The 24,401-nt window shown below is 33.8% G+C and overlaps 1 protein-coding gene across 4 annotated transcripts in view; it reads left to right on the top strand.

Moving 5' to 3' along the window:
• PXDNL (peroxidasin like) overlaps window positions 1-24,401 on the top strand; it is a 512,873-nt gene that overhangs the window by 244,979 nt on the left and 243,493 nt on the right. For all 4 annotated transcript variants that reach the window (XR_012484142.1, XM_074278161.1, XM_074278143.1 and 1 more), the window contains one exon: window positions 7,805-7,876. Coding sequence is in view for 3 of the 4 variants with exons in the window: in XM_074278161.1 (XP_074134262.1) it covers window positions 7,805-7,876 (72 nt within the window). In the remaining variant the exon portion in view is untranslated. The remainder of the gene's footprint in view (window positions 1-7,804; window positions 7,877-24,401) is intronic.

Genomic DNA, 24,401 nt, shown 5'->3' with positions numbered 1-24,401 from the left:
CCAATTGAAGAGCTTTTCTTTTCTTTTTCAGATCTCTCTTTGTAAGATTGTCTCAGTCCATTAGACTGTAAACTCCTTGAGGGCCAGAACTGCCTATTTAAAAAAAAAATTAATTGTATCCCCAGCCCTTAGTACAGGGCTTAAATAAAATGTTTATTGGATTGGATTAGATTGGAATTGGACCAGATTCAGTTTAATATAACAAACTTTTATTAGAGACTAGCTGATATAGATCACAAATTTAGAACTGCAATGAGCCTTAGAAATCACTGAATTCAACCCCTTCATTTTATAGATGAAGAAGCTAAAATTCAGAGAAATTTATGACTTTCTCAGAGTCATAGCTAATCAGTATCTGAGGTGGACTTTGAATCCAAATTTTGACTTAAAGCCTCTCCATCCCCTAAACACACTGTCTTAAAATAAAACCCTATAATTTTGATCATAGGAGAAGACTCAAATAATAGTATGATTTAGGAAAATGAGTCTTTAAAAACATATTTCTCAACCATTAGAATTTAGATCATTAGATAATGAGGATTTAAACTTTGGAAAAATTTTATGACTTCTTGTTTTTCTTATCCTATTTCAGAAAATAAAAAGAGATAACAGAAAGGTTAAGTAAGATAAAGGGAGTGAGGAGGAGAAGTGAACAATCTTTAGGAGGGGAAAAGCCATATCAATGGACAAATATATCATGACAAAGAAAATCCCCTGAGAAAGGGGAAGAAATCACAAAAAATTTTGTAAGCCCTCATTGAAAATGACAGTGAAGCAGCTCTAGAAAGGTAATATGGATTGAAGAGTGAGAAAAGCCATTGAATTTAGCAGTTAAGGAGATTGTTCACAGTTTTGGAGAGAGTAGCTTCTGGGATTTGGGATTAGATGTTTCATTACAAAGGGTTAAAAAAATTAGTGAGAAATATTTACAGCCAATGTAAACTGGCTGTAAATAGGCCAGAAATTCCTAATCAGGAATTTATTAACTTAATTTTAAAAAATAACTATCTCATTATAATTGATTTACTTTTTAATTTCATGTATTTTGTTTCATGAATTTAAAAACAATATTCTGAAAAAGGGTCCTTAGTCTTCACTAGAATGCTAAAAGTGTTTATGACACAAATAAAGTTTAAGAACTGCTTTTCTAGGAGTTGGGCAGCAAAGGGGAAAGATATAGAATGTAATGTGAAAAGGATGATGGGGAAAAGTAAAAGTTGTTTTTATTTTTTATTGTCTTTGTTTTAAAGAATGAGGAGTCTTTAATTAAATTTATAGTCAAGTAAACAGGATTCTGTAGGTAAAGAGAAATTGTAAATAGAAAGATAAGTTAATTGGTGGGATAAGCTTCCAAAGTGAATAGTAAAGAAGGTATCAAAGGACACAAATAAAGCATTTTAGCAAGGAGAAAGGTTATTCATCTCATCTACTGAGACTAGAACAAAGAAAAAGACAGGTAAAAATATAGAGAGAGTTTTCAAAGTATGGAGTAGAAGAAATAAGTGAACTAACAACAGCCTCAGTTTTTCTCAGAAGAGTAAGATATAAGTCACTTGCTAGGGAGGAGTTGAAATGGGGAGTAGTCTTGGTAGCTTTAAGTGATAATGAAAGGTTTGGAATAGTTGTGGGGAATATGATAGAAAGTCAATCAGGAATTCATAAAAGGATTGACCTGAAGTAGTGAAGCTTCATGGAAATTAGATAATAGATGATAATGGTAGCAATGGCTGTGGATCATTTTGGCATAAATGGCTGAAAAGCTAGGAAACAATGGGTGAGTATAATTGCAATGGTTAACTCTAGGGTCCAGATTGTCAAGGGAATAGCTTTAAACCAGTACATGATACCTTTAATAGTCTGAAAAACTGGGAGGACATAATTGGACAGATTTGCAGGAGATTGTGAATGATTTGAAGCTTGAAAGGAGTAAGGCAGAGGGAGAGATGAAAATAGAGATATTACAATCAGAGAGAGAAATTTCAGAGTTCATGACCATAGAAGTGAAATAGTTTTGGATGATGAGCAAATACATAAAACATTATTTATTAATCACTCATATGTAACTTTCTTCCAGATATTGTGCTAAGTGCTGATGATACAAATCCCAAAAGTAAGATAGCTCTTGATCAGGGATCCCATAAGACAAAACATATGGGTGAAGGGTAGACAAGAAAGTAGTCTGGGGAGTTATAGAGATAATGAATTGATCCATATGACATGTCCTTTCCAGGAAATAGTAGTTTTGATTTGATTATTAAATCCAGGGCAAAAAGAGCTATGATTATATGGTTGGAGGGAAGAGAATATTAGAAGCACAGCAATAAGGCAGATGACAACATGGCATAGGTGACTGTCTTTCTGGAATGTGAAGTTAATTTTGTCCGGGGTTGGCCAGATATAGTGCTTAAGTTTACATTTATCTAGTTGTCAGTCAAAGTGATTGCTGCAAATTGAGAATACCTAAAGTAAGTGGATTGATTCCCTCAAGGAATGGATGTAGGGATTCTGCCATTGCACTAGCAGTCCTTCAGGACTGGAATACGTTTGCTCCTTTTCTACATTTTAGAATCCCCTTTTCTTTTAAGATGGAGTTTAGAGACCATCTTCTTTGTGAAAGTTTTCTCAAAATACAGAAATATATTGTATTTAACTTGAACATACTTTATGTATGGATATGTATGTGTTATGTATGAATATATGCATATATGTTATATGTATATACAATACATTTGTATGCAATATGCATACAATGCAATATGCAATGCATATTATTATATGGACATGTATTTCCTGTTAGAAGATAAACTAGTTGGAGTTAGAAGATAAACTAGTTGGTAATAAGGTTTCTTTCTTTCTTTGTGCTTTTAATTCCTAGAATCTAGTACAGTGGCTCAGGGTACATACTAGGTGCTTAATAAATGTTTGCTTATTGATCAGTGTATTCCATGGATTGGATCAGGGGACCTAAAGCTTGCTGATGATTATTGTTGGAAAGGATTGTAGTAAAGGACACCATATAGGACTAGGTCATTCAATTATCTTTAACTACAGTCCCAAATGAGGGAATTAGATTGTGGCCCTGCATAGGGTGGTGACAATATATAATCTTGCTCATCCATTTGTTTTTATTTTCCTGTTGTATTTTTTCAGCTGTTGTTCCCCATAAATCATAGTGACAAATAGAAGGGCAGTGATCTTGGATTCAGGAAGTAATACATTCATCCTGCCTTTGACAGTAACTATTGGTGATATCATGCAGTCACTTAAACTTCCTAATCCCTCAGTTTCCTCAATATGTAAGATAGTCTCTATCACCTACTTCACCAGGAGATTATGAGGCTCGGATGAGAGAATGTATTAAAAGACATTGTAAACCTTAAAATATCACTTATATCCATTCTCTCCCCCTGTCTTGCCCACATTAGTCCTTCCTATTTTTTTCTCAACTGGCCTTTGTTATTAATAGATGTGGTCATATTACTTCCTTTCCCCAAAGGCTTTAATTGGTCACTATTGCCAAATGAACAACTTTCAGACATTGCCTATCATTCAGGACATTGGTTCTGCAGTGTGGTAGGAATGTTAACCTATCTTTTCAAACTTATTTTACTCTTGTCCACATATTTCTGTACACTAATCAATTTCAACTACCATGTCATCTGAATATTCCTTATACTTTACCACTTTTTTGATTTTATTCATACTGCTTCTACCCTTCTCCCTTTTCATTATTAAGTCCCTTCCTCCTCCCTGCCATTCTTTCCTCCCTCTCTCTCTCTACCTTCTTTTCCTCTCTCCCTCTATTCCTTTCTCCCTTTCCTCCCTCCATTACTTTATTTCTCCATCCCTTCATTTCTTTCATTTCCTCCCTTCCTTCCTCCTGCATTCCCTGCCTCCCTCCTCTTATTCCTTTGCTCCCTTCTTCCCTTCCTCTTTTACTCCTTTCTTTCCTTCTTCTCTTCCTCCCTCCCTCCCTTTCTTCCTTTGCAGTGGAGGTTAAAGTGACTTGACCAGTTACTCAATTGTCTGAAGCCAGATTTTAATTTAGCTACTCCTGATTCTAGGGCCAATGCTGTGTCCATTGTGTCATCTAACTACCTTCATTACTAAATTCTAACTAATTCTTCAGAGCCTAATTCAAAAGTCCATGTCCTACACACAAATGTTCTTCATTTCTTCCTATTTTAAGTTATCTTTTTCATTGAGCCTCATGGAGTGTTTGTTCTAATATATTGTATAATATATTAGAATATATTGTATCCAATAATATATTGTATAATAATTACTTATGTTTATATTTTCTCTTTCATTAGATTATAAGCTCTGTAAGGGCAGGAACTATGTCTCATTCAACTTAGTGTCTCTTCTCAGTGACTGGCACTGGAGTATACATATAATAGGCCCTTAAACATGGTTAATGAATGTTTGAATAAATTTCCCCTTAAAGTCTAAAATCTTATTAGTTTCTATTTGTTTTTAAGAGCTTCAATTCTCCAAGGTTATATACAACTTATCTCATATATGTTCTTTAAAATATTCAGTATATATAAAGTTTTCCTAAAGTTTTAAAGCACATACTCACTTTCAAAATAGGTGAATTTCTTCATACTTAAGAAGTATATTTCCAAAATTTAGATGATAAGAATGATTGCCTTATTAACCTTTATGATTAAAAACAAAACTATGCATATTTTTGATAAATCACAAATTTTCTTAAATATTGTGTTCTCCCACAATATAGATAAATGACAGTTCAAATCATATATTAATAAAATCATACATATATGATTTTTGAATGTTGGAATTATGTTACTAATTCATAAGTTACTAACATTATAAAGTGATAAATTATGTTTGGGAAATGCTTATACCCAAAATGAACAACAATTTTTCATTTTAGCGAAATGACTGTTATCAACAGCTAAAGTTGATAAACAGGAATTTTTATTTTTTGAATGTACAATACATACTTAATGTTGTTAAAACATTGACTTTATGATGACAATTATCTTATTAAAATTGATATTGGTTGTTGCTGGAATTTTAACAACAGGATACACCAAGGATTTATTATGACCAGAAACACAAAATCATAAATGATAAGAAATGAACTTGGCAGTATAGTTTGAGGTCTGAGATAGCAGTTTCAAATGCTGTTTAGGGAAATATAGTATTTAGCCATTATCAGTGAGCCATGAGGTTGGTAGTTTAGGGAAGGATGTGAAAGTGGATCTCTAGGCTGTCTTATATAATTACATATAATGGCTAAAATAATCACATGCTCCATCAGCCAAAACATTTCTTCTCTTTTCCTAATCAGTCATACAACAAAAACAAAATAAACACTTCACATTGAATTAAAAATAAACCTGCAAGCATTTGAGCCTAGCAAAATCTGTTAAACATTAGAGAAAATCAAAACATCAGAAATATGTCTGTCAGTCCAATTAGGACCTACATGTTAATATTAATGTTAATTACCACATACCTCAATATAGTGCATTTGTAAGTTATTCATGTCTTTCATGATTGAATAATATACTACACAAGGAATCATTTTTTGAACTTCTGCTAAACAAATTTTACATCTATAGTCTTTTACAGTGATTTTTCGGCTTGATACCAACTTTTCCAAAAACACAGTATGTGATTTTATAGTATATAATTATCAGACAGATGATTTGTTAACCATTAGCAAAGTTTGCATGGTCACTGTTGTGGGATGATTTGACTATTATTTTGTTCTTCTGTTCATATTTCACTTATCTCTGCTGGTCTATCTTTTGCTTCCCGGCCTGGTAATTATTTTGTAATTATTGGATACAATCAAAACTGAAGTGGAGGGAGTGTTGGTGCATGATTTTTTATTTGCCAATATTTGTGCACTCAATGAAGCCTCTGAAGCTGAGATGTAATAAACTATGAATTGATTCTCTACTGTTTGGACTAATTTTGACCTGATAATTAACACCAAGGAAACACAGGTACTCCATTAGCTATCACAACACCATCAATATGTGGAACCATTGATTACATTGATTACATGGTGAAGTTCTAAATGCTGTGCATAAATTCATTTACCTTGGCAATATACTTTCCACGGACATACATATTGATAATGATGAGGTTGACATATGCATTACTAGAGCTATTTCAGTGTTTGGGAGGCTCTGAAGGAAAGTATGGGAAAGGAGAGGTATTAGACTGATTACCAAACTAAGGGTCTACAGAGCTGTTGTGCTGACCTCATTGTTGTATGCCTCTGCAACCTAGAAAATATACCTGTTCCAGGCTAGGAAACTGAATCACTTTCATCTAAAGCCAACTTGTCTTTGAAAAATTCCAAAGACCACCTGGCAGGATAAGATACCAGACACTGAGATCTTTCTTGAACTAAGCTGCCAAGCAAACCAACTCTACTGTAGAGAGTTCGACTCCATTGGGCTGGCCACATAGTTTGAAAGCCAAATGTTCTTTTGCCAAAAAAAAAAAAAAAAGACAGTTTTATGGAGAATTCATACAGAGCAAGTGCTCACAAGGTATTTTGGAAAAGTGATACAAAAACACTTTCAAGATCTCCCTTAAGAACTTTAGAATTGATTATATGACACTCACAGAACACCATTCAGCATGGCGTGCCCTCATTGGAGAAAGTGCTGTGCTCAATGAGCAAAGCAGAATTGAATTAGCTCAGAAGAAATGTGAGATGCACAAAATTAGAAAAGCCCCCCAAATGTTCATAGGGATTACTTGTGTATGACCTATGGCAGAACATACCCAGTTCATATTGGTCTGATCAGCCATAGTCGGATACATTATAACTAGATTCTAACATAGTGATGTCATTTTGGTCCTCTTTAAGAATGGATAACAACCAACCGAAAACCCAGCCACTTCTTTATGTCTGTCACAACCCACTGTGAGCTAACTTTTTCTTTCAAGTCTCATTTCTTCTCTGTCCTATCCTATGTAGAAATTTAATGCTTATACGTCTATAGAGTTTTTCCTTTGCCTATAAACAGACACAATAGAAAAGGCTTAAGATTTGAATTTAAACCTCAATTTTGCCTTTATGGAAGTCACTTTGTCTTTCTGTGCCTCTATTTTCTCATCTGCAAAATGATTCAGTTGGATTAGATGATCTTTAATATTTTTTTGAACATATCACTATTATAATTCTATATGCTTTATTTTCTCTTGAAAGTTTCTAAAGTATAATGATCATGTTCTTTGTGTTCATAAATGTCTCATGATGTTTTGTCAGGTGGATGCTTAAATTTTTGATAGGGCAGCATAATAATATGGAAAGAATATTAGACAGGATCAGAAAGGTAACATGTGATCTTGAGTTTCATTTAGCCTTTCGGAAATTTTTTTTTTTTCATTACAATTGCAATTTTCTCATCTGCAAAATGGGAACAATAATATTAATATGAGTTATTTGAAAAAGGTATTGTGAAGTTTAGATTCAACAATGTGTATAAAATTCTTGGTAACAATTGAAGTTATTGCTATTAATTGATGATGGTGCTTTTATAAAAGTCCTTACCTTAGCATCCTTTGTGTGTAATATTTTGGCATGGTTACATAGAACACAAAAATACAGAATTTCCAAACTTAAATTAATTTTCTTAATGAAACACTTACTGTAGATCCCAAAGAGAACTAATAGAATGCCATTGGATGATATTCCCCAGCAGTATGGTTAAGTTTATATGTTTGATTACCATCTGGTCTGTTGAATAAAACTATCATTATGTTGATGGAATGTAATTCTCACTCAAATATGTTTTGTTTTCTACAGGCTTCTGAACAATAACCAAATCAGGAAGATTTCCAGAAATGCTTTTGAAGGGCTTGAAAACTTGCTGTATCTGTAAGTCCCAGGAAAAATAAAAAATACTACATGTAGTGCTGATTGATTAGTCTTTCTCCTCTTCTTTCTTCTCCTCCTCCTTCTTTGAAAAGTAATGTGTAATTTTTTTAGGAAAATAAATTGTCAACTTATACTTTTCCTTTAACATGTTCCAAACATCTTTAGATAGAAGTATGGTTCTCAGATCCCTATCTGAAAACCTTTGGGCTCATTTCTATTGAACCTTGTCTTGGTTCAGAACCTTAAATTAAAAGAAAAGAAACCAGATATTTCATCTTCATAGCTCAGTAGATATGCCTACTTCAAAAAACCCAGATCAAAAAGAAAGAGGTGTAAAAGACCCAACCATCCTTGCAAGTCTTTCATTCTAATCATGGTGATCATAATGGAAGAAGCGACTTTGATGAGTCTGGTTATGGACCAAGTTTGGGATCACTTAGGTTAAGAATAATGACTACAGATAACCATATTCCCCATCTGTAACTTCCTTGAAAAAGAAAAGAAAAAGGAGCTCAAAATGATTGCCAGTGTAGTTTTATATTTTGATATTGGGAAGGGATCACATTTGCTAAAAATTAAAATTCTAGTTTTTTATTTTATTTTATTATCACAAATTGCTTGTTGGGAGGTTGGATTGGAATATTCTTACATGGAAGATCTATGAAAAAAAGGAAGGATATCAAGAAGAAATCAAAATGATGTTGGAAGGAGAAAGATAATTGTTTTTGTTATTATAATAAAAATTATTTAAAAGCTCAAAAACTGTAACTTAAAAAATTGTTTCCTCCTGTAATTCTCCTTGCTTCACTTCATTTTATGTTAAAATTTTCCTTAAACCCTTGTCATTTATATCTCTCTCCAGCTTGATGTGTCAAACCCAAACTCCTCAGGCTAGTCTACAAGGCCTTACACAGACACCTCACCATTTTCATTCCTTACATTGCCCCCAGATAGTTTGATACAGTTGTTGTACTTTACATGCATCTTTCCTCTGGTCTGCCTAAAGGCTTTTTATACTTCATTGCATGTATCTGAGATATGCTCCCTTTTCTATCTAACCATGTCCTTTATCTCTTTCCAAACCTAACTCAAAACTAATCTCTAGAAAGCCTTTTACAACTGAACAGTCCTTGTCATGTTTAGAATGTCTCAGTACTTAAAAGTATTCCTTTTATACAATATTTCAGTGAAATTCAGCTAATACTTTTTGGGCATTTACTAAGGATGGGACTTCTAATATCACTTTAGACAAAAAGATAAAGATATAGCCAATGCTTTCAAGGAATTTACAATCTAATAAGGGAAGTGGACATGTATAAAAATAATATAAAAAGTTACAATAATATAAGCTTTATACTATAAATTATGATAAAAGAGGTCAAATAGAAAGCTTTGAAAGTTTTGAGGAGGGAGGGATGGATCAATTGTCGTCAGGGAGTACTTAATAAAGTTATCCCTGAGATGTGCCTGAAAGAAAAGAAAGGTTTCAGTAGGTGGAAAAATAAGTATTGTTCATTTTAGGTGGAATAACACCTCTTTTAGGTTCATTCTCATTTGGAATATACAGAGGGTGGTTGATTACTTGAGGTTCTAGGTATAACCCTATGATTGACTGCTCCCAACACTATACCTCATAAACCTTAACTGATGTTTTCTCTTACCAAACAGCAAGCAGACCCAATTAACTTTTAGAAAGGCCTTTTACTCAACTGGCATATTAGGAACAGAAGTTATAAAGATTCCTCCCTTCAACCCTAGAAACAAGGAGCATACTTCCCACACAGAAACATGTAGTATCTGGTGGAGGTGGCAGAGAGTGGGCATAAACTTAAAATACAATGGTGGCAAAGCAGATGATATGAACAAGGTCTCAGTGTCCATCCTTTTGTTAGAGAGTCATCATAAAGTTCACTGTAGGACAGGATATCATTCTCCCATTATCAACTGTCTATTGTACATCTAGTATTAGATATCACGTACACATCTTTAACTCAATATGTCAGTCAGTCAGTCAGTAATCTTTTATTAAATTTTTGTCATGTGTCAGCTAAGTACTGAGGAATACAAAAAAGGCAAAAGGCACTTGAGTTCCCAATCTAATGGGGAAGACAATAAGTAGAAAAAAATATTCAGATAAGCTATATGTAGGATAAATACAAAAATGATTAAGAGATGGAAGGCACTAAAATTAATATGGGTTGGAAAAAGCTTCCTCTGGAAATTGGGATTTTAGTTGAGATTTAAAGGAAGTTGGGAAAGCCAGTAGAGGGAGTTGAGGAGAGAGACTGTTCCAGGCATGGGGGACAGCCAGAAAAAAACTCCTAAATCTAAGAGATGGAAGGTCTTATTTTTGAAACAGCAAGAAGCCCATATTTACAGCTGAGTGGAGGATGAACTGAGTACATGGCAAGGAATATGATATAAAGAAGACTGGAAAGGTAGGAGGAGACTAAGTTATGAGGGCTTTGATAGCTAAACTGAGTATTTGTTCCAGAAATTCATAGGGAGCCACTAAAGTTTATTGAATCCGGTGGGGGTGGAAACCATGATAAGACCTGTCATTTTGGTAACTGAATGAAGTATTAGAGTAGGGAGAGACTTGAAGCAGGCAGACTCAAGGGCTGGCTATTATAATAATTCAGGTATGACACAGTGAAAGCCTGCTTCAGAGTGGGAGCAGTGTCAGAGGACAAAATGGGTTATATTTAAGAGATATTGCAAAGGTGCAATAAATAGGGTCTGAAAACAAATTACATATAGGAGGATAGTGAGGAGTTGAGAATGACACATGGTTCAAATTCTGAGAGATTTGAGGATGGTATTACCTTGTATAGTAATAGGGAATTTATGAGGACTGTAGGATTTAGGGGAAAAGAGAAAGAGTTTTGTTTTTGCTATATTGAGTTTAAAATATTTACTGGATGTTTTCATACAGGGAATAATACTTTAGGCAGGTAGGTGGCATTATGGAAAGAGTGATAAATCTGGAGTCAGGAAGATTCATATTCCTGAGTTCAGTTCCTATCCCAGATACTTATTACCTGTGTGACCCCAGACAAGTAACTTAACCACTTTTACTTTGTAAATTTGTAAAATGACTGGGGAAGGAAATGCAAACTGCTCCAGTGTCTTTGCCAAGCAAAAGCCTAAATGGAGTCATGAAGAATTAGATACTACTGAAAAACAAGTGAACTGAATTGCACTTTTAGTTGGAAGCATCTAAAAGGAAGTTGGAGATACCATATTGGATGTCAACAGGTAATTCAGGGCAGGATATATTTGAGAATCAATATTTGAGAATTTGAGATGCCATTTCAATTCACTGAACCTGATAAAATCACCAAATAAAGTTATATGGAGGGAAAAGAAAAGTGGACCCAGGACAAAAATCCTCTTGGACACTCTATGATTAGAGGGTACAATCTGCATGAGGAGATTGAGAAGGAGTAGTCTGATAGAAGAATCAGGAGAGATTGATGTCCTAGAAATTTAGAGAGAAGAGAACATCAAGAAGAAGAAAGTGATGAGCAGAATAAAAGGCTGCAATCAGGTTGAAAAGAATGAGGACTATCAAAAAAGCCATTGACTTTGGCAATTGAGAGATTAGTATTAACTGTGGAGAGACCAGTTTTGGAAGAATGATGAAGTTGGAAGCAGGATTTTAAGGGGTTAGAGAGTGAGAGAAGAAAATGTGAAAATACCTATTACAGATGACCTTTCTAAGGAGTTTAGCTACAAAGGACAGAAGAGGTTTAGGATGGTAATTAGCAGGGATGGAAAGATCAAGTGATGATTTTTTGATGATGAGGGAAGTGTGAGCATGTTGGTATGCAGTAAGTAATGAGAAAATAGATAGGGAGAGGATGAAAATAAGTGAAAGAATGGGAATGACAAAGGAGGCAATTTGTTGGAGAGATGGGATATAATGGGATAAGTAGAGACCCTTGGTAAGAAGTAGTGGCCTTGATAAAGAGTAAAGTCATTTAATCACGTGAGACAGAATGAAAGAGAAAATAGTGGTACAAATCATTTGAGTAATATAAGATGAGGGAGATGGAACTCATGACAAATGGCCTAAATTTTTTCTTTTTTTTTTGCTGTAAAATATAAGAGGACGTTTTTAGTATTTGAGAAACTATGGGAGATTTGAAGAAAGAGAGAAAGTTCAGAATTTTTTCTGTGGAGGATAGGATAGTAAGATAATGAGGGAGATATAGTAGGATTACCATCTGTACCTGTAGGTTGAGATTGTATAACATAATTATGTGGTGAACCCACTCACATGGATGTGTGATTTTCTGTACTTCTGTCTAGCGAATGAGGAGCAGAGTTTGGTAAAGGAAAGCAAAAACAGAAGTAGAGAATAATAGATTATGGTCAGATAAGGGGATTTTGGAATTCCTAAAACATCCTTAGTGGTTCATTGGTGAGTGATGGCAATTTAAAGGATATTGCTGTCTTAATGTATGTATGTCCAAAACCAAAAGATCTAGAATGCTTTCCCTCCTTATTTTTACCTCTTGCCTTCTCTGGCTTCCTTCAAGTCCCCATTAAAAAAAATCTCACCTTTTAAAGGAAGCCTTAGTGATTTCCTGTAATTCTAATGCCTTCCCATGTTGATTATTTCAAATTTATTCAATATGTAGCTTGTTTGTACATAAATTGTTTACATGTTTTCTCATTAGATTTTGAGTTTTTTGAGAGCTAGGACATGTATTTTCCTTTTTTTTGGTAACCCCAGTTCATGATCCATTGTTGGTGCTTAAAAAAATGGTTCTCAACTGACTGACAAAAAGGAATGCAGAATACAAGGGTTGTAGTCTCTTTTACATAGGGATAGATGATGGTCTCAGTAAAAAGCCTACAGTCTTTCTGCCTATAGGATTGTTTCTCTCCAGATACCATCAGTGCAAATCAGCAGCTAAGCAAATGACTGTGGCTTTTATGAACATGTTTACAATTCGTGCTACATAGTTAATATAAATGTCTTTTCTTAATCATATGGTTAGTCAATGAGAACAAATTAACAGAATATATGTATATTTTCTTCAATGCCTCCAAAACGCTTAATGAATCATAATAATTCTCCTGAAAGTAAGCTCTCCAGCCTCTTTACACTGAGGAATGGCATTAGTTGAGCACAATGAGACATTTTGTTTGTGTGTATGCACATAGGTACGAGTCCTTATGTTACAACTGACATCTGATCTGAAAACATCTTCATTGCTAAGTGCCATTGAAACAGCTCAACATGCATTTAATGATATTTCTCTAATTGTTTTGAATCACAGCAAAGATAATTGAAAAGTTTTAAGTCTTGAACGTTTATGTAATTCCAAGATTGGTTTCATAGTTCATATATTATTTTTGCTTTTTCTTCCTTCTCCTTCTCATTGATTTTTTTTCACATTTGGAACTATATGAATATTTACCAATAAAAATTCAGAATTTTATTAAAGACATTTTAGGATGTATAGAAAGGTAAACATTTTCATGTTGATTCTATGATGTTTTCTTCCTTTTACTCAAAACTGTCGTCACTATTGACTATAAACAATGTAAATCATTTTTATTGCTCTCCCTTCCATTTCTTCCTGTGCCATCACCCCCATATTGATTAAATTCTTTATTCAGCAACATAATTGTTGAAATGACAAAGGTGATGGTAAACAGATAAGTGAATTGGAAGTACTTTGATAGGGATAAAATGCCAAGGAATTAAAAAGAATCTGTTATGAGAATAAATAAAATAAATGAAGATACAAATCAAGAAAACAAGAGGAAAAAAAACCAGGGGGATAGAGGAAAGAAAAAAGAAGGGAAGCTAAAAAGGCATAATGAATGGGGAAAATAAGAACTTAATAAATCTAGATAAAGGAGAAAAGGTTCAAAAGTTGATTCTTAGGGAACATACTAACTAATTAATATAATAATGGTATGGCCAAGACTAGAACTCAAATATCCTGACTTGTATTCTTTTTTTCTTTTATAGTAATTTTCACTTAATGTTTACCTCACTTCATTTTTCCCAGATCATTTTAAGGAAATTAATTCAATTAATTAGTTAATTTGATTAAAAGCCCTTTCTAGTAGTCTTAATACCAATAATACTAAAATTTGAAATAGAGACTGCTTCATTTTCTTTTTTTAAATTTTTTCTTTTTAAAGATCACTATTTTAAAAAGAAGAATGTTAAGGATAATGTGAAGAGAAAATTAGCCAGAATGTTGCCAAAACAGAGGTGAACAAGCATTAATACTCTTGCAATAGTATTTCCTGAGGGATTATTTTGAAATAGATTGTAAGAGCATGGGACCAGAAAGAGAAAAAATTATCATATCTTTATATGAATTTTGTTAAGGAAAATAATGAAAATGTATAGCTGCATTTTGATTGAAACTAAACTAATTCTTTTTTAGCCTACAGAACTCTCTCTACAAAAAATCTGCTCTCATTAACTTAAAGAATATTTGGGAAATAACCCAGATTAAAAATTCTAATAAATAATGTAAAAAATAATAACTAGTTTGTATATGGATTATTAAGGTCTATATCTTATTTGATCCCCATGATTATTTTTTCTGTTTTATAAATGGAGAAACTGAGACTGAGAAATTAGATGAAAAAAAAAAAACAAAACAGCAAATAGCCTAATAATACAGATCCAAAAGCTGGCCCAAAGTGCCATAGAATTTCGTTCTCTTTAATTTCTTGTCTATAATTAAAAAAAAAAATTTAACAATTGTTATGTTGACAAACAATACAATGATCATCATCAACAATTTAATAATCTCAGCATTCTAGAAGAGTCAAGAATTGGTTTGATAAAAATAATTGATCTTTTAATTTTTAAAATAACTTTTGTTTCTTAATATGATCTTTTTCTTGAACTTATTTTGGAAGGCCATCCTTTGTAATAAAAAATAAAAAAGAGAGGTAATAAAAAGAGGTTCAGTAAAACAAGTTAATACGTTAATTGAACCTGAAAATATATTTAATATTCCACATGTATATATCATCCTCATCCCTGACCTAAAAAAAGGGAAGAATATTTGCTTTCTTTTCTTCAGGGCAAGCCTGTTTATTATAGTTACATAGCATTCAGTTTCATTTTGTTGTTGTTTCCTTTTATATCATTATAGTCATTGTCTGTATTGTTCTGCTTGCTTCACTTTTAATCAATTCATATAAATCTTCCCATTTTTCTTCATATTTTTCCACATTGATTGTTTCCATTATCTTAATGTACCACAGTTTATTTAGCAATTCCCCAATTATTGGGCATCTATTTTGTTTCCAATGTTTTGCAACTGCAAAAGAGATGCTATAAATATTGTATTATATATTCAGTCAGTCAGTCAACAAACATTAAGTACTTAGTTTGTGAGAGATACCATTTGGTAAGTGCTAAGGATATAAAGAAAGGCAAAAACACACTTCTTGCTCTGAAGGAACTCATTCTAATGTGGGCTGTGTGTGTGTGTGTGTGTGTGTGTGTGTGTGTGTGTTTGTGCATTTGTGCATGATCTGTGGAACAACGTGTTGTTATGTGCTAATATATACAGGGTAAACAAGAAGTGACCGCAGAGTTCGGTTTTGAACATATAGAATTAAAGATGTTTATAGGATACCCAGTTTGAGATGTTAGATCAGGAAAGCGATTAGCACTAGATACATTTTAAATCTAAGAAACATTGGCATATAGGTAATAGTTGAATCTTGTTAATTGATGAGAATATCAAGTAAAATATGTAACAGAAGAAAAGAAGAAAGCCCAATACTGAGAATCTTGGGAATACCTGTGGTTAATAAACATAGTTTCCATCAAGAGCCAATGAAAGAGGCTGGAAGGAATAGTGGTCAGACATATAGAAAGAGAACTAGGACAGAGCAGTGCCATGAAAACATAGGGAGAATAGAGTATCAAGAATAAGAGGTTTATCAACAATATCAAAGACTTCAGAGAGGTAAAGAAGGATGAAGAGTGAGAAAAGGTCATTAGAATTGGCAATTAAGAGATCACTAGTAACTTTGGAGAAAATTCAGTCGAATATTGTGGTCAGAAGCTAGAGAATGGAGAGCTAAGAGACTGAGAAAGGAAGTGAAGGTATCTCTTATAGATGGCTTTCCCAAAAAGTTTAGCCACAAAAAGGAAGACACATATAAGATGATATTTAACATAGGATAAATGAATCAAGGAAAGGTTTTTGAGAACTGGAAAGATATGGATATATTTGTAGGCAATAAGAAAGCATCCAAATAAAGACATTAAGTGCTCTTGGATAGGCCAAGTAACATAATAAAGATGACAATACTCCCTAAACTAATCTATTTATTTAGTGCTATACCAATCAGACTCCCAAGAAACTATTTTAATAACCTAGAAAAATAACAACAAAATTCATATGGAAGAACAAAAGGTCTAGAATTTCAAGGGAATTAATGAAAAAAAAATCAAATGAAGGTGGCCTAGCTGGACCTGATCTAAAACTATATTATAAAGCAGCAGTCACCAAAACCATTTGGTATTGGCTAAGAAATAGACTAGTTGATCAGTGGAACAGATTAGGTTCACAGGACAAGATAGTGAATAACTATAGCAATCTAGTTTTTGACAAACCCAAAGATACCAACTTTTCGGAGAAGAATTCATTATTTGACAAAAACTGCTGGGAAAACTGGGAATTAGTATGTTAGAAACTAGGCATGGACCCACACTTAACACCACATACTAAGATAAGATCAAAAATGGGTCCATGATTTAGACATAAATAAATTAGAGGAACAGAGGATTGTCTACCTCTCAGACCTGTGGAGGAGGAAAGAATTTGTGACCAAAGGAGAACTAGAGATCATTATTGATCACAAAATAGAAGATTTTGATTACATCAAACTAAAAAGCTTTTGTACAAACAAAACTAATGCAAACAAGATTAGAAGGGAAGTAACAAATTGGGAAAATATTTTTACAGTTAAAGGATCTGATAAAGGCCTCATTTCCAAAATATGTAAAGAACTGACTCTAATTTATAAGAAATCAAACCATTCTCCAATTGATATATGGTCAAAGGATATGAACAGACAATTTTCAGATAATGAAATTGAAACTATATCCACTCATATGAAAGAGTGTTCCAAATCACTACTGATCAGAGAAATGCAAATTAAGACAACTCTGAGGTATCACTACATACCTGTCAGATTGGCTAAGATGACAGGAACAAATAATAATGAATGTTGGAGGGGATGTGGGAAAACTGGGACACTGATGCATTGTTGGAGTTGTGAAAGAATCCAACCATTCTGGAGAGCAATCTGGAACTATGCCCAAAAAGTTATCAAAATGTGCATACCCTTTGATCCAGCAGTGCTACTACTGGGCTTATATCCCAAAGAAATATTAAAGAAGGGAAAGGGACCTGTATGTTCCAAAATGTTTGTGGCAGCCCTCTTTGTGGTGGCTAGAAACTGGAAAATGAATGGATACCCATCAATTGGAGAATGATTGGGTAAATTATGGTATATGAATGTTATGGAATATTATTGCCCTGTAAGAAATGACCAGCAGGATGAACACAGAGAGGCTTGGAGAGACTTACATGAACTGATGCTGAGTGAAACGAGCAGAACCAGGAGATCATTATACACTTCAACCACAATATTGTATGAAGATGTATTCTGACTGAAGTGGATATCTTCAACATAGAGAAGATCTAATTCAATTCCACTTGATCAATGATGGACAGAAACAGCTACACCTAAGAAGGAACACTGGGAATTGAGTGTAAACTGTTTGCACTATTGTCTTCCTACCCAGGTTACTTTTACCTTCGGAATCCAATTTTTATCGTGCAACAAAAAATTTGGTTTTACACACATATATTGTATCTAGGATATACTGTAACACATTTAACATGTATGGGATTGCCTGTCATCTAGGAGAGAGAGTAGAGGGAGGGAGGGGAAAATTTGGAAAAGTGAATACAAGGGATAATGTAAAAAAAAATTACCCATGCATATGTACTGTCAAAAATATAATTATAAAATTAATTAAAAAATAAATGAAAAAATAAAAATAAAAAATAAATGTTCCCCCCCCAAAAAAAAAGAAAGCATCCAAATATTCAAGGAAAGAATGAAAATAAGGGTAATAGTAGGAATGATACAGTGGACAATATTCTGCAAAGACAGTGATCACTTGTACATATAGAGAGGCTTGACTTCCTAAACAGAAGGAGTACCTCTTCAAATGAGACAGGTGAATAAGAATATGGAAGGAAAATACCTTTTCTCACCATACCATCTTAGATGAGAGGGAGCTCTTGGCAAATGTCTTTTAAATGAAATGCAGGGGAAGATTTTCATCTTGGAAGGTGAGGGGAGTAGAGCCATGAGTTATTTGAAGAGGAATGAAAAGATTTAGGAGATTATAAGTAAATTAGGGAGGTAGAAGATTTCCTTGTCTTTCTGAGGGCCAAGTTGAGATTATATAACATAAATTTATATAACTATCAACATATTTCCATAATTTTCTTCAATTTCACTTAATAGGTCATGTATAGGAATGAAAGGAGAAGTTGGTGAGAATAATAGACCTGTTAAGACAAGGTTTCTGATGGGGATAAGGTGTTAAGGAATTAGAGAGAACAGGAAAGGGTTTGGTTGAATCACCAAGGAGTCAGTATTCAGAAAGGAGAAGAATTTAACTAGTATAGGGGTACAAGGCTTTAGGCTAAATTCCAGGATCATAAAGATGAAAAATATAATCCCTGCCTTCAAGGTGTTTATAGTCTGACAGAAGCAAAATAACTTACATACAAATATGATCTAAGATTGGAAACTCAGTAACTTCCTTCAAAGTTCAATCGACCATTTTATTACCTGATCATGTTTCTGGTGGCTATTGTTTATCTATCTGCAAAATATTCTATTTTTCTTCCTCAACTAATTCAGTGACTTGCTTATATTCTTTCTCTCTTCCTCAAATTCTATTCTTATAGAAGAAGATTTTAATATACACATTGGAAATTTCTTAAATGCTCTAATAGAGGGGTTCTCAAAATAAGGCCTGGGGGCCAGATGCAGCGGGCCTGCTGGATCATGGCAAATGGGCTGAGGGGCGGAGACAGTGTGAGTTTTTGTTTTTATGATAGTCTGGCCTTCCCACAGTCTGAGGGACAGTGAACTGGCCCCCTATTTTAAAAGTTTGAGGACCACTGAATCTCTTAGTTCCTAGATTTACTCATTTCTTCAGTATATTTAGCCACATATAAAAATATCCTTGACCTCATCACATAAATGCACATTTCCATTATCATTATTCTGAACTTCCTTTATTCATTACTCTGAAATTAGTTTGATCAAATTTGTTGTCATTCAACCCTTTCTTCTGCCATGCAAATCATAAAACCTGTTCTTCATCCTCTTAATTTTCAATCTCTTTTTTACCCTTCATTTGTTTCTCAGGCCAGATGTGATGGTGATCTGGCTGCGACATGTCACCCCATTGATCTCCAGGGTTGATTTGGCTGATATGGCTGGCTAGGCAGGTGTCCCTTTCCTCCCTCACTGCTCCATGTGCGTCCCTCCCGAAGATATGAGCTTGGTCTAAGGGGACAACCTTCCAAATAGAGCAGTATCATTCTATCAAGGGTATATGGATAGCTGTGCTCCCCTGCTAGAACAAGCTCCTAAAGTCCATTTGTTTCTCAGGCCATCACCCCCATACTGGTTAAATTATTCTCCCTCCTACATATTGCCCCATTGGTGAACCATTTCAAATCTATATGGTCCTCTTCTCTCTAATTTCTTGGCACTTTATCCCTATCAAAGAACTCCGATTTCTCTTATCTGTTCTCACCCTTTGTCATTATTTCAACAAGAATGTTGCTGATATTTATTAGGCACTTCTTATTTTTCATTCATTATGGCTTCTTAGCCTCTCTTTCTTTTTTTTCCTTTCCATTATCCCCCTGATTTTTCTCCTTTTCTTTTCCCATGTTTTTCCTCAACAGTCCCTTTTGTTCTCCTGTTCTCATTTTATTTATCTCATTATGAAGCACAGGAAACAGTTTACAATAAGTTCTTAAATTATATCAAATTGATGTATTTGTTGGTTAGAGATATTTGGATTATATATATCTGATTCTATTTGACCCAATAAAATTTTTTATTTATGTCAATAAAAGCAAACTGTCCCAAAAATCTGATTTGATTGTGAAGGTGGACTAGATAATAGGACTGGGCATTTTGATATCTGGGTATTTCTGTCAGCAACCAAATTGGATCAGCCTTCTTATAAATTCTGTTAATCTCTCAGTAATTAAACTGCAGATATCTAGTCAGGTGACTTAATGCTGTTTAGGTTTGGAATTCCAAAGCACAGTCCAAAGAAAGATGAAGCATCACAAGACAGTGACACAAGATAGTCAGCAGAAACAAACTAGAACAAGCCTTATTTACAATAAGAAAAGCAAGAGGGTTTGATGCAAACAGATCAGGTCCAGTGAAGACCGGATGAAAGGAATTCTAAAACTAGTATAGAAAGATAGTAGGAAGTCTAGACCTGAGATTTAGTTCAAGATTTGAGAACTGATACATTTTCATGTTGGAGAAAACTCCTGGGGCTTATTGATATTCAAACTCCTTAGTATGGGAAAAGAGGCATTCAGCTGATGCTGCTGGCCATTTTTTTTTTTTTTTTTTTTGGCCAGATGAATCTTAGATGGTGCGGAGGGGAAGCTCCTAAGCCTTTCTATCTTTTCCAAATTGTTGTCTCTTGATAGTTATGAGCTGATTTTCAATTGGGAAGTTAGCTTATATGGTTTCATCTAATGTTGTTCATTTCATCTGCTAGAAAGCTGTTCAACTTTACTTTCTTAAAAATGGTAGTAGTTCATGAGTGATAATATAAAAAAATCATAGGAAAAATGCCATAATATTTCTGAAAGAACACATTTGATTGTGGAATTAATATATATTTCATGACATTTGACAGAAGTCAATAAAATCTTGGGCAGAAATTAAAATGTATATTTTACAGAAGTACTTTTATAGTTAGTTTCTAGCCTATTGAACACATAAAAGGAAAAATTTTACTTTTTGTTCTTGGTGTTATTTCAGTTCTAAAATCCAACTAACCTTAAATGAACTAATATTCCAGAGGGCACCCTCCTAACAATTGTACTTTTCCTTGTGAAGCTGAAAGCACAGTTTGTCGTAGATTTTTTTTTTTTTTTTTACTTTGTTTTTGCCTAAAGGAAAATAAATTATACGTTTTGGATCAGAAGATATTTAGTACTTGGTGGGGGCAGTGGAGAGGCACTAAGGAATGAATTTGTGTTAGGAAAAGATGTGTTTTGTTGTACCCTTGGCAGCATGTTAGTACAATTCAGTGGTGTTTTTGGTCCAGTGAAAATTAGCCTCAGGAAGATGCATATTCTATAATTAAAATGTGCAAGGCATGGAAAACTCAGAGGCATTTAATAGTCTTTTGTACTTCTGTATTAAAAAAAAAAAAACAGCCCTACATAAGTAAGAGAGCATTAATCATTTGTTTATTACATATTTACTGAGTAGCTCTGGTATAGTGAATAGAGGGCTGACCCGATATGCCCAGTTAGTTCAGTTTCAATATCGGAATGAAAGGAAGCACTTAAAAGTCATTTAACATTTAATAAAAGGAAGTTTAATTAACCATAATATAACAAGTATATGTAGCAAGGATGAAGTTCTACTTAGTTTACATAGACATGCTCCTCCTATTCCCATCCTCCATCTCCCATCTCCAAAAGGAAAAGCATTTAGTCAGTAGAGCCTGATGGGATGACTTCATTACTTAAATGATTCCTTTTATAGCCCTAGGTGACCAGGAAGCTATAAAAATACAGCTTGAACCCATCAAGAAGCTGCTTTTAAGGGAGGCAGAGTTTGAGCCTTTTCCCATCTCTACATCATTCAGATTCTGGCTTTATAGCCTTTTCCTTACTCAGGTAATGATGGAGGTGAAATGATTTTCAGGTTTATCTATATCTATGTGTGTATATATGTATATATATATATATATGCTTATATCTGTGTATGTATGTATGTATGTGCATATACACACATATAGAGATATATATGTATACTTGTATATGTATATATGTATGTATGTGCATATACACACATATAGAGATATATATGTATACCTGTATATGTATATATGTGTGTATGGATACACAGATAGATGTGTATGTGTATATGTGTGTGTGTGTGTGTGTGTGTGTGTGTGTGTGTGTTTTACATCCTTATCTCCTATAATAAGAGACTATAACTGTCAGAGAAAGTGGAAATCTTTTTCAGTAGAGGGAGTTTCCTCACTTGAGAGTGTTCTACAACAATTCTAGTCCTAGAGGAGCTACAAATAGAACAGGGTGATGAGGGCTTGGTCCCAAGGCTCTGAATCAAGATTGGCACTGAATTAAGAACATATTGATGACATTTACAGACCTTCAGCATTATAGAGATGACAACTAGGCTTTATGCCCAGTAAGTGCAGTGTAGAGAGGGCACATACTTCACACCAGCCATAGATCATCTCATCTTTGAGTTATGATTTTGGAATAATTAATTAAAAGTAGAAACCATTTGATGGTGGTGGAGGAAGTTCCTGAACTCTTAGAACCAGTGACTGTATGCCAGGGTTCCAAGATCTTTATCTCTGCCTACTGCCAGAGGACATTATTTATGCTGTTTGGGTGACACATTATTCATAGAACTTGTCCTAGGTGTAAACATTCATACTTTTGGCTCTGATGTCTAAGTTTATGGTAGGTAAACAGCATTAGGATTCAGAAAGGCAAGATTTGATCCCTACCCTCAAATTATAATCTATTTGAGAAAATAGAACACAGGAAGCAACATAATTACTGTTAATATTAATTATAATAATAGCAGCAACAAGAGTAATAATAGATTACATTTATATACCATGGCATATATATATGTGTGTGTGTGTGTGTGTGTGTGTGTGTGTGTATGTGTGTATGTGTGTGTGTGTGTATAATATAATATTTATATTAAATTTGTAAAGTGCTTTACAGTTACATAATTTGGTTCTCACAACAACCCGGTATTGTTAGTGCTGTTATTAACCCAGTTTTATAGATAGGAAAACAGACTAAAAGAGGTTGAGTTAATTGTAAATGCTTGTAGACGTTATTAGGGTCACCCAGATAAGGGGTATCAGAAAATGCAAGGATAGAATTATATAGCACATACAGAGTATATGCTCCTGGCCTTTCATAGTCAAGAGAAAGTTTAAGGCTAGGAATGCTTGGGAGGGTTTTCTGTACGAAGGACCCATTCAGGTATAATGATACTCAGCTTTGGATTGGTAGATGTGATAAAGAAGAACATTGCAGGCAAACCTGAGTCAAGTAAGGGAGGCAGGCAAGGACTTGCAGGAATGATAGAATTATGGAGAGTCCTTCCTTTTAATAATAAAGGAGAATTCTGAAGGGTTTTTGCACAGTTCTGTCTGGAAGGAGTTCTGGAAATAGGTAAACTCTAAAGGATCTTAACAATTTTCAGTTGTTTTTTTTTTTTTTTTTGTCTATGGATTTGAATGGACTATATTTATTCTACTGATATATTCCATCTTCTAACTTCATAATCTATTTTTGAATAAGGGAAAATTTATCCTAATTATTATCTATATTAAATAACTTATGAGTATACATGTTTGACATCTGGGAAGGACAGAAGAGAACTAGAAGGAAAAAAAATTTGTACTTAGGATTTAATTCCATGAATATCACCTAGCAAGAAGCAAGAGCATTTTGAACCACATTTTGCAAATTGGCTTGGGAAATGTCACCTTTGGGATAGATTTCATCTTTCTTCACTAGCTTATTTCATTAAAAAATTTTTGCTTTTTAAATATTGTGATTGTTACCTCCTTGAATAAAATTTCCTAATGGCTATTGTTCCTTTCATTTTATTGATGCAGATGACTAGGGCTGTTAGTAAAGATGTGATCTTTCTTGTATTTCTCTTTTCTGTTTTTTTCCAGCTTTCAGTATTAGAAAATGGAAAAACATGTGGTATAAAGCTATTTACATATGAGCTCTCAGAACTGTAAAGCTCTTATTCCTTGGAGAGACTTCTGCCTTATTTCAGAAGAAATGAAAAATATTTCCCTATCCCTCAAATTAAGAAAGAAACTTAATTTTCTTTGTCTAACTTTTTTAGATCTTAGGTGGGAAGAGGAAAATTTTTCTTCATTTAGTATTTTATAGGTTTCCAAATAATATTCAGTAGTATCTAAATGAAGACATTTGATGTTGAAATAATTTTTTAAATTTGTTAGATATTTAAATGCAGCAACAAAGAATAGAATTTTATGGGGAGGAAAGGTCATAGAGCTCACCTAATCTATACTTTTCATTTTATAAGTTAAAAAACAGAGGCCCAGAAGGAGAAATGATGTTTTAAAGGTCACATAGCTATGAAATGGCAGAGCCTAGAACTCAAAACCAAGGCC

This window comes from Sminthopsis crassicaudata, chromosome 1 (genome assembly GCF_048593235.1).
Source record: "Sminthopsis crassicaudata isolate SCR6 chromosome 1, ASM4859323v1, whole genome shotgun sequence".
In the NCBI taxonomy this organism is placed as follows: domain Eukaryota; kingdom Metazoa; phylum Chordata; class Mammalia; order Dasyuromorphia; family Dasyuridae; genus Sminthopsis; species Sminthopsis crassicaudata.
Note: the sequence above shows the minus strand (reverse complement) of the source record. Positions and strands in the feature narration are given on the sequence as shown.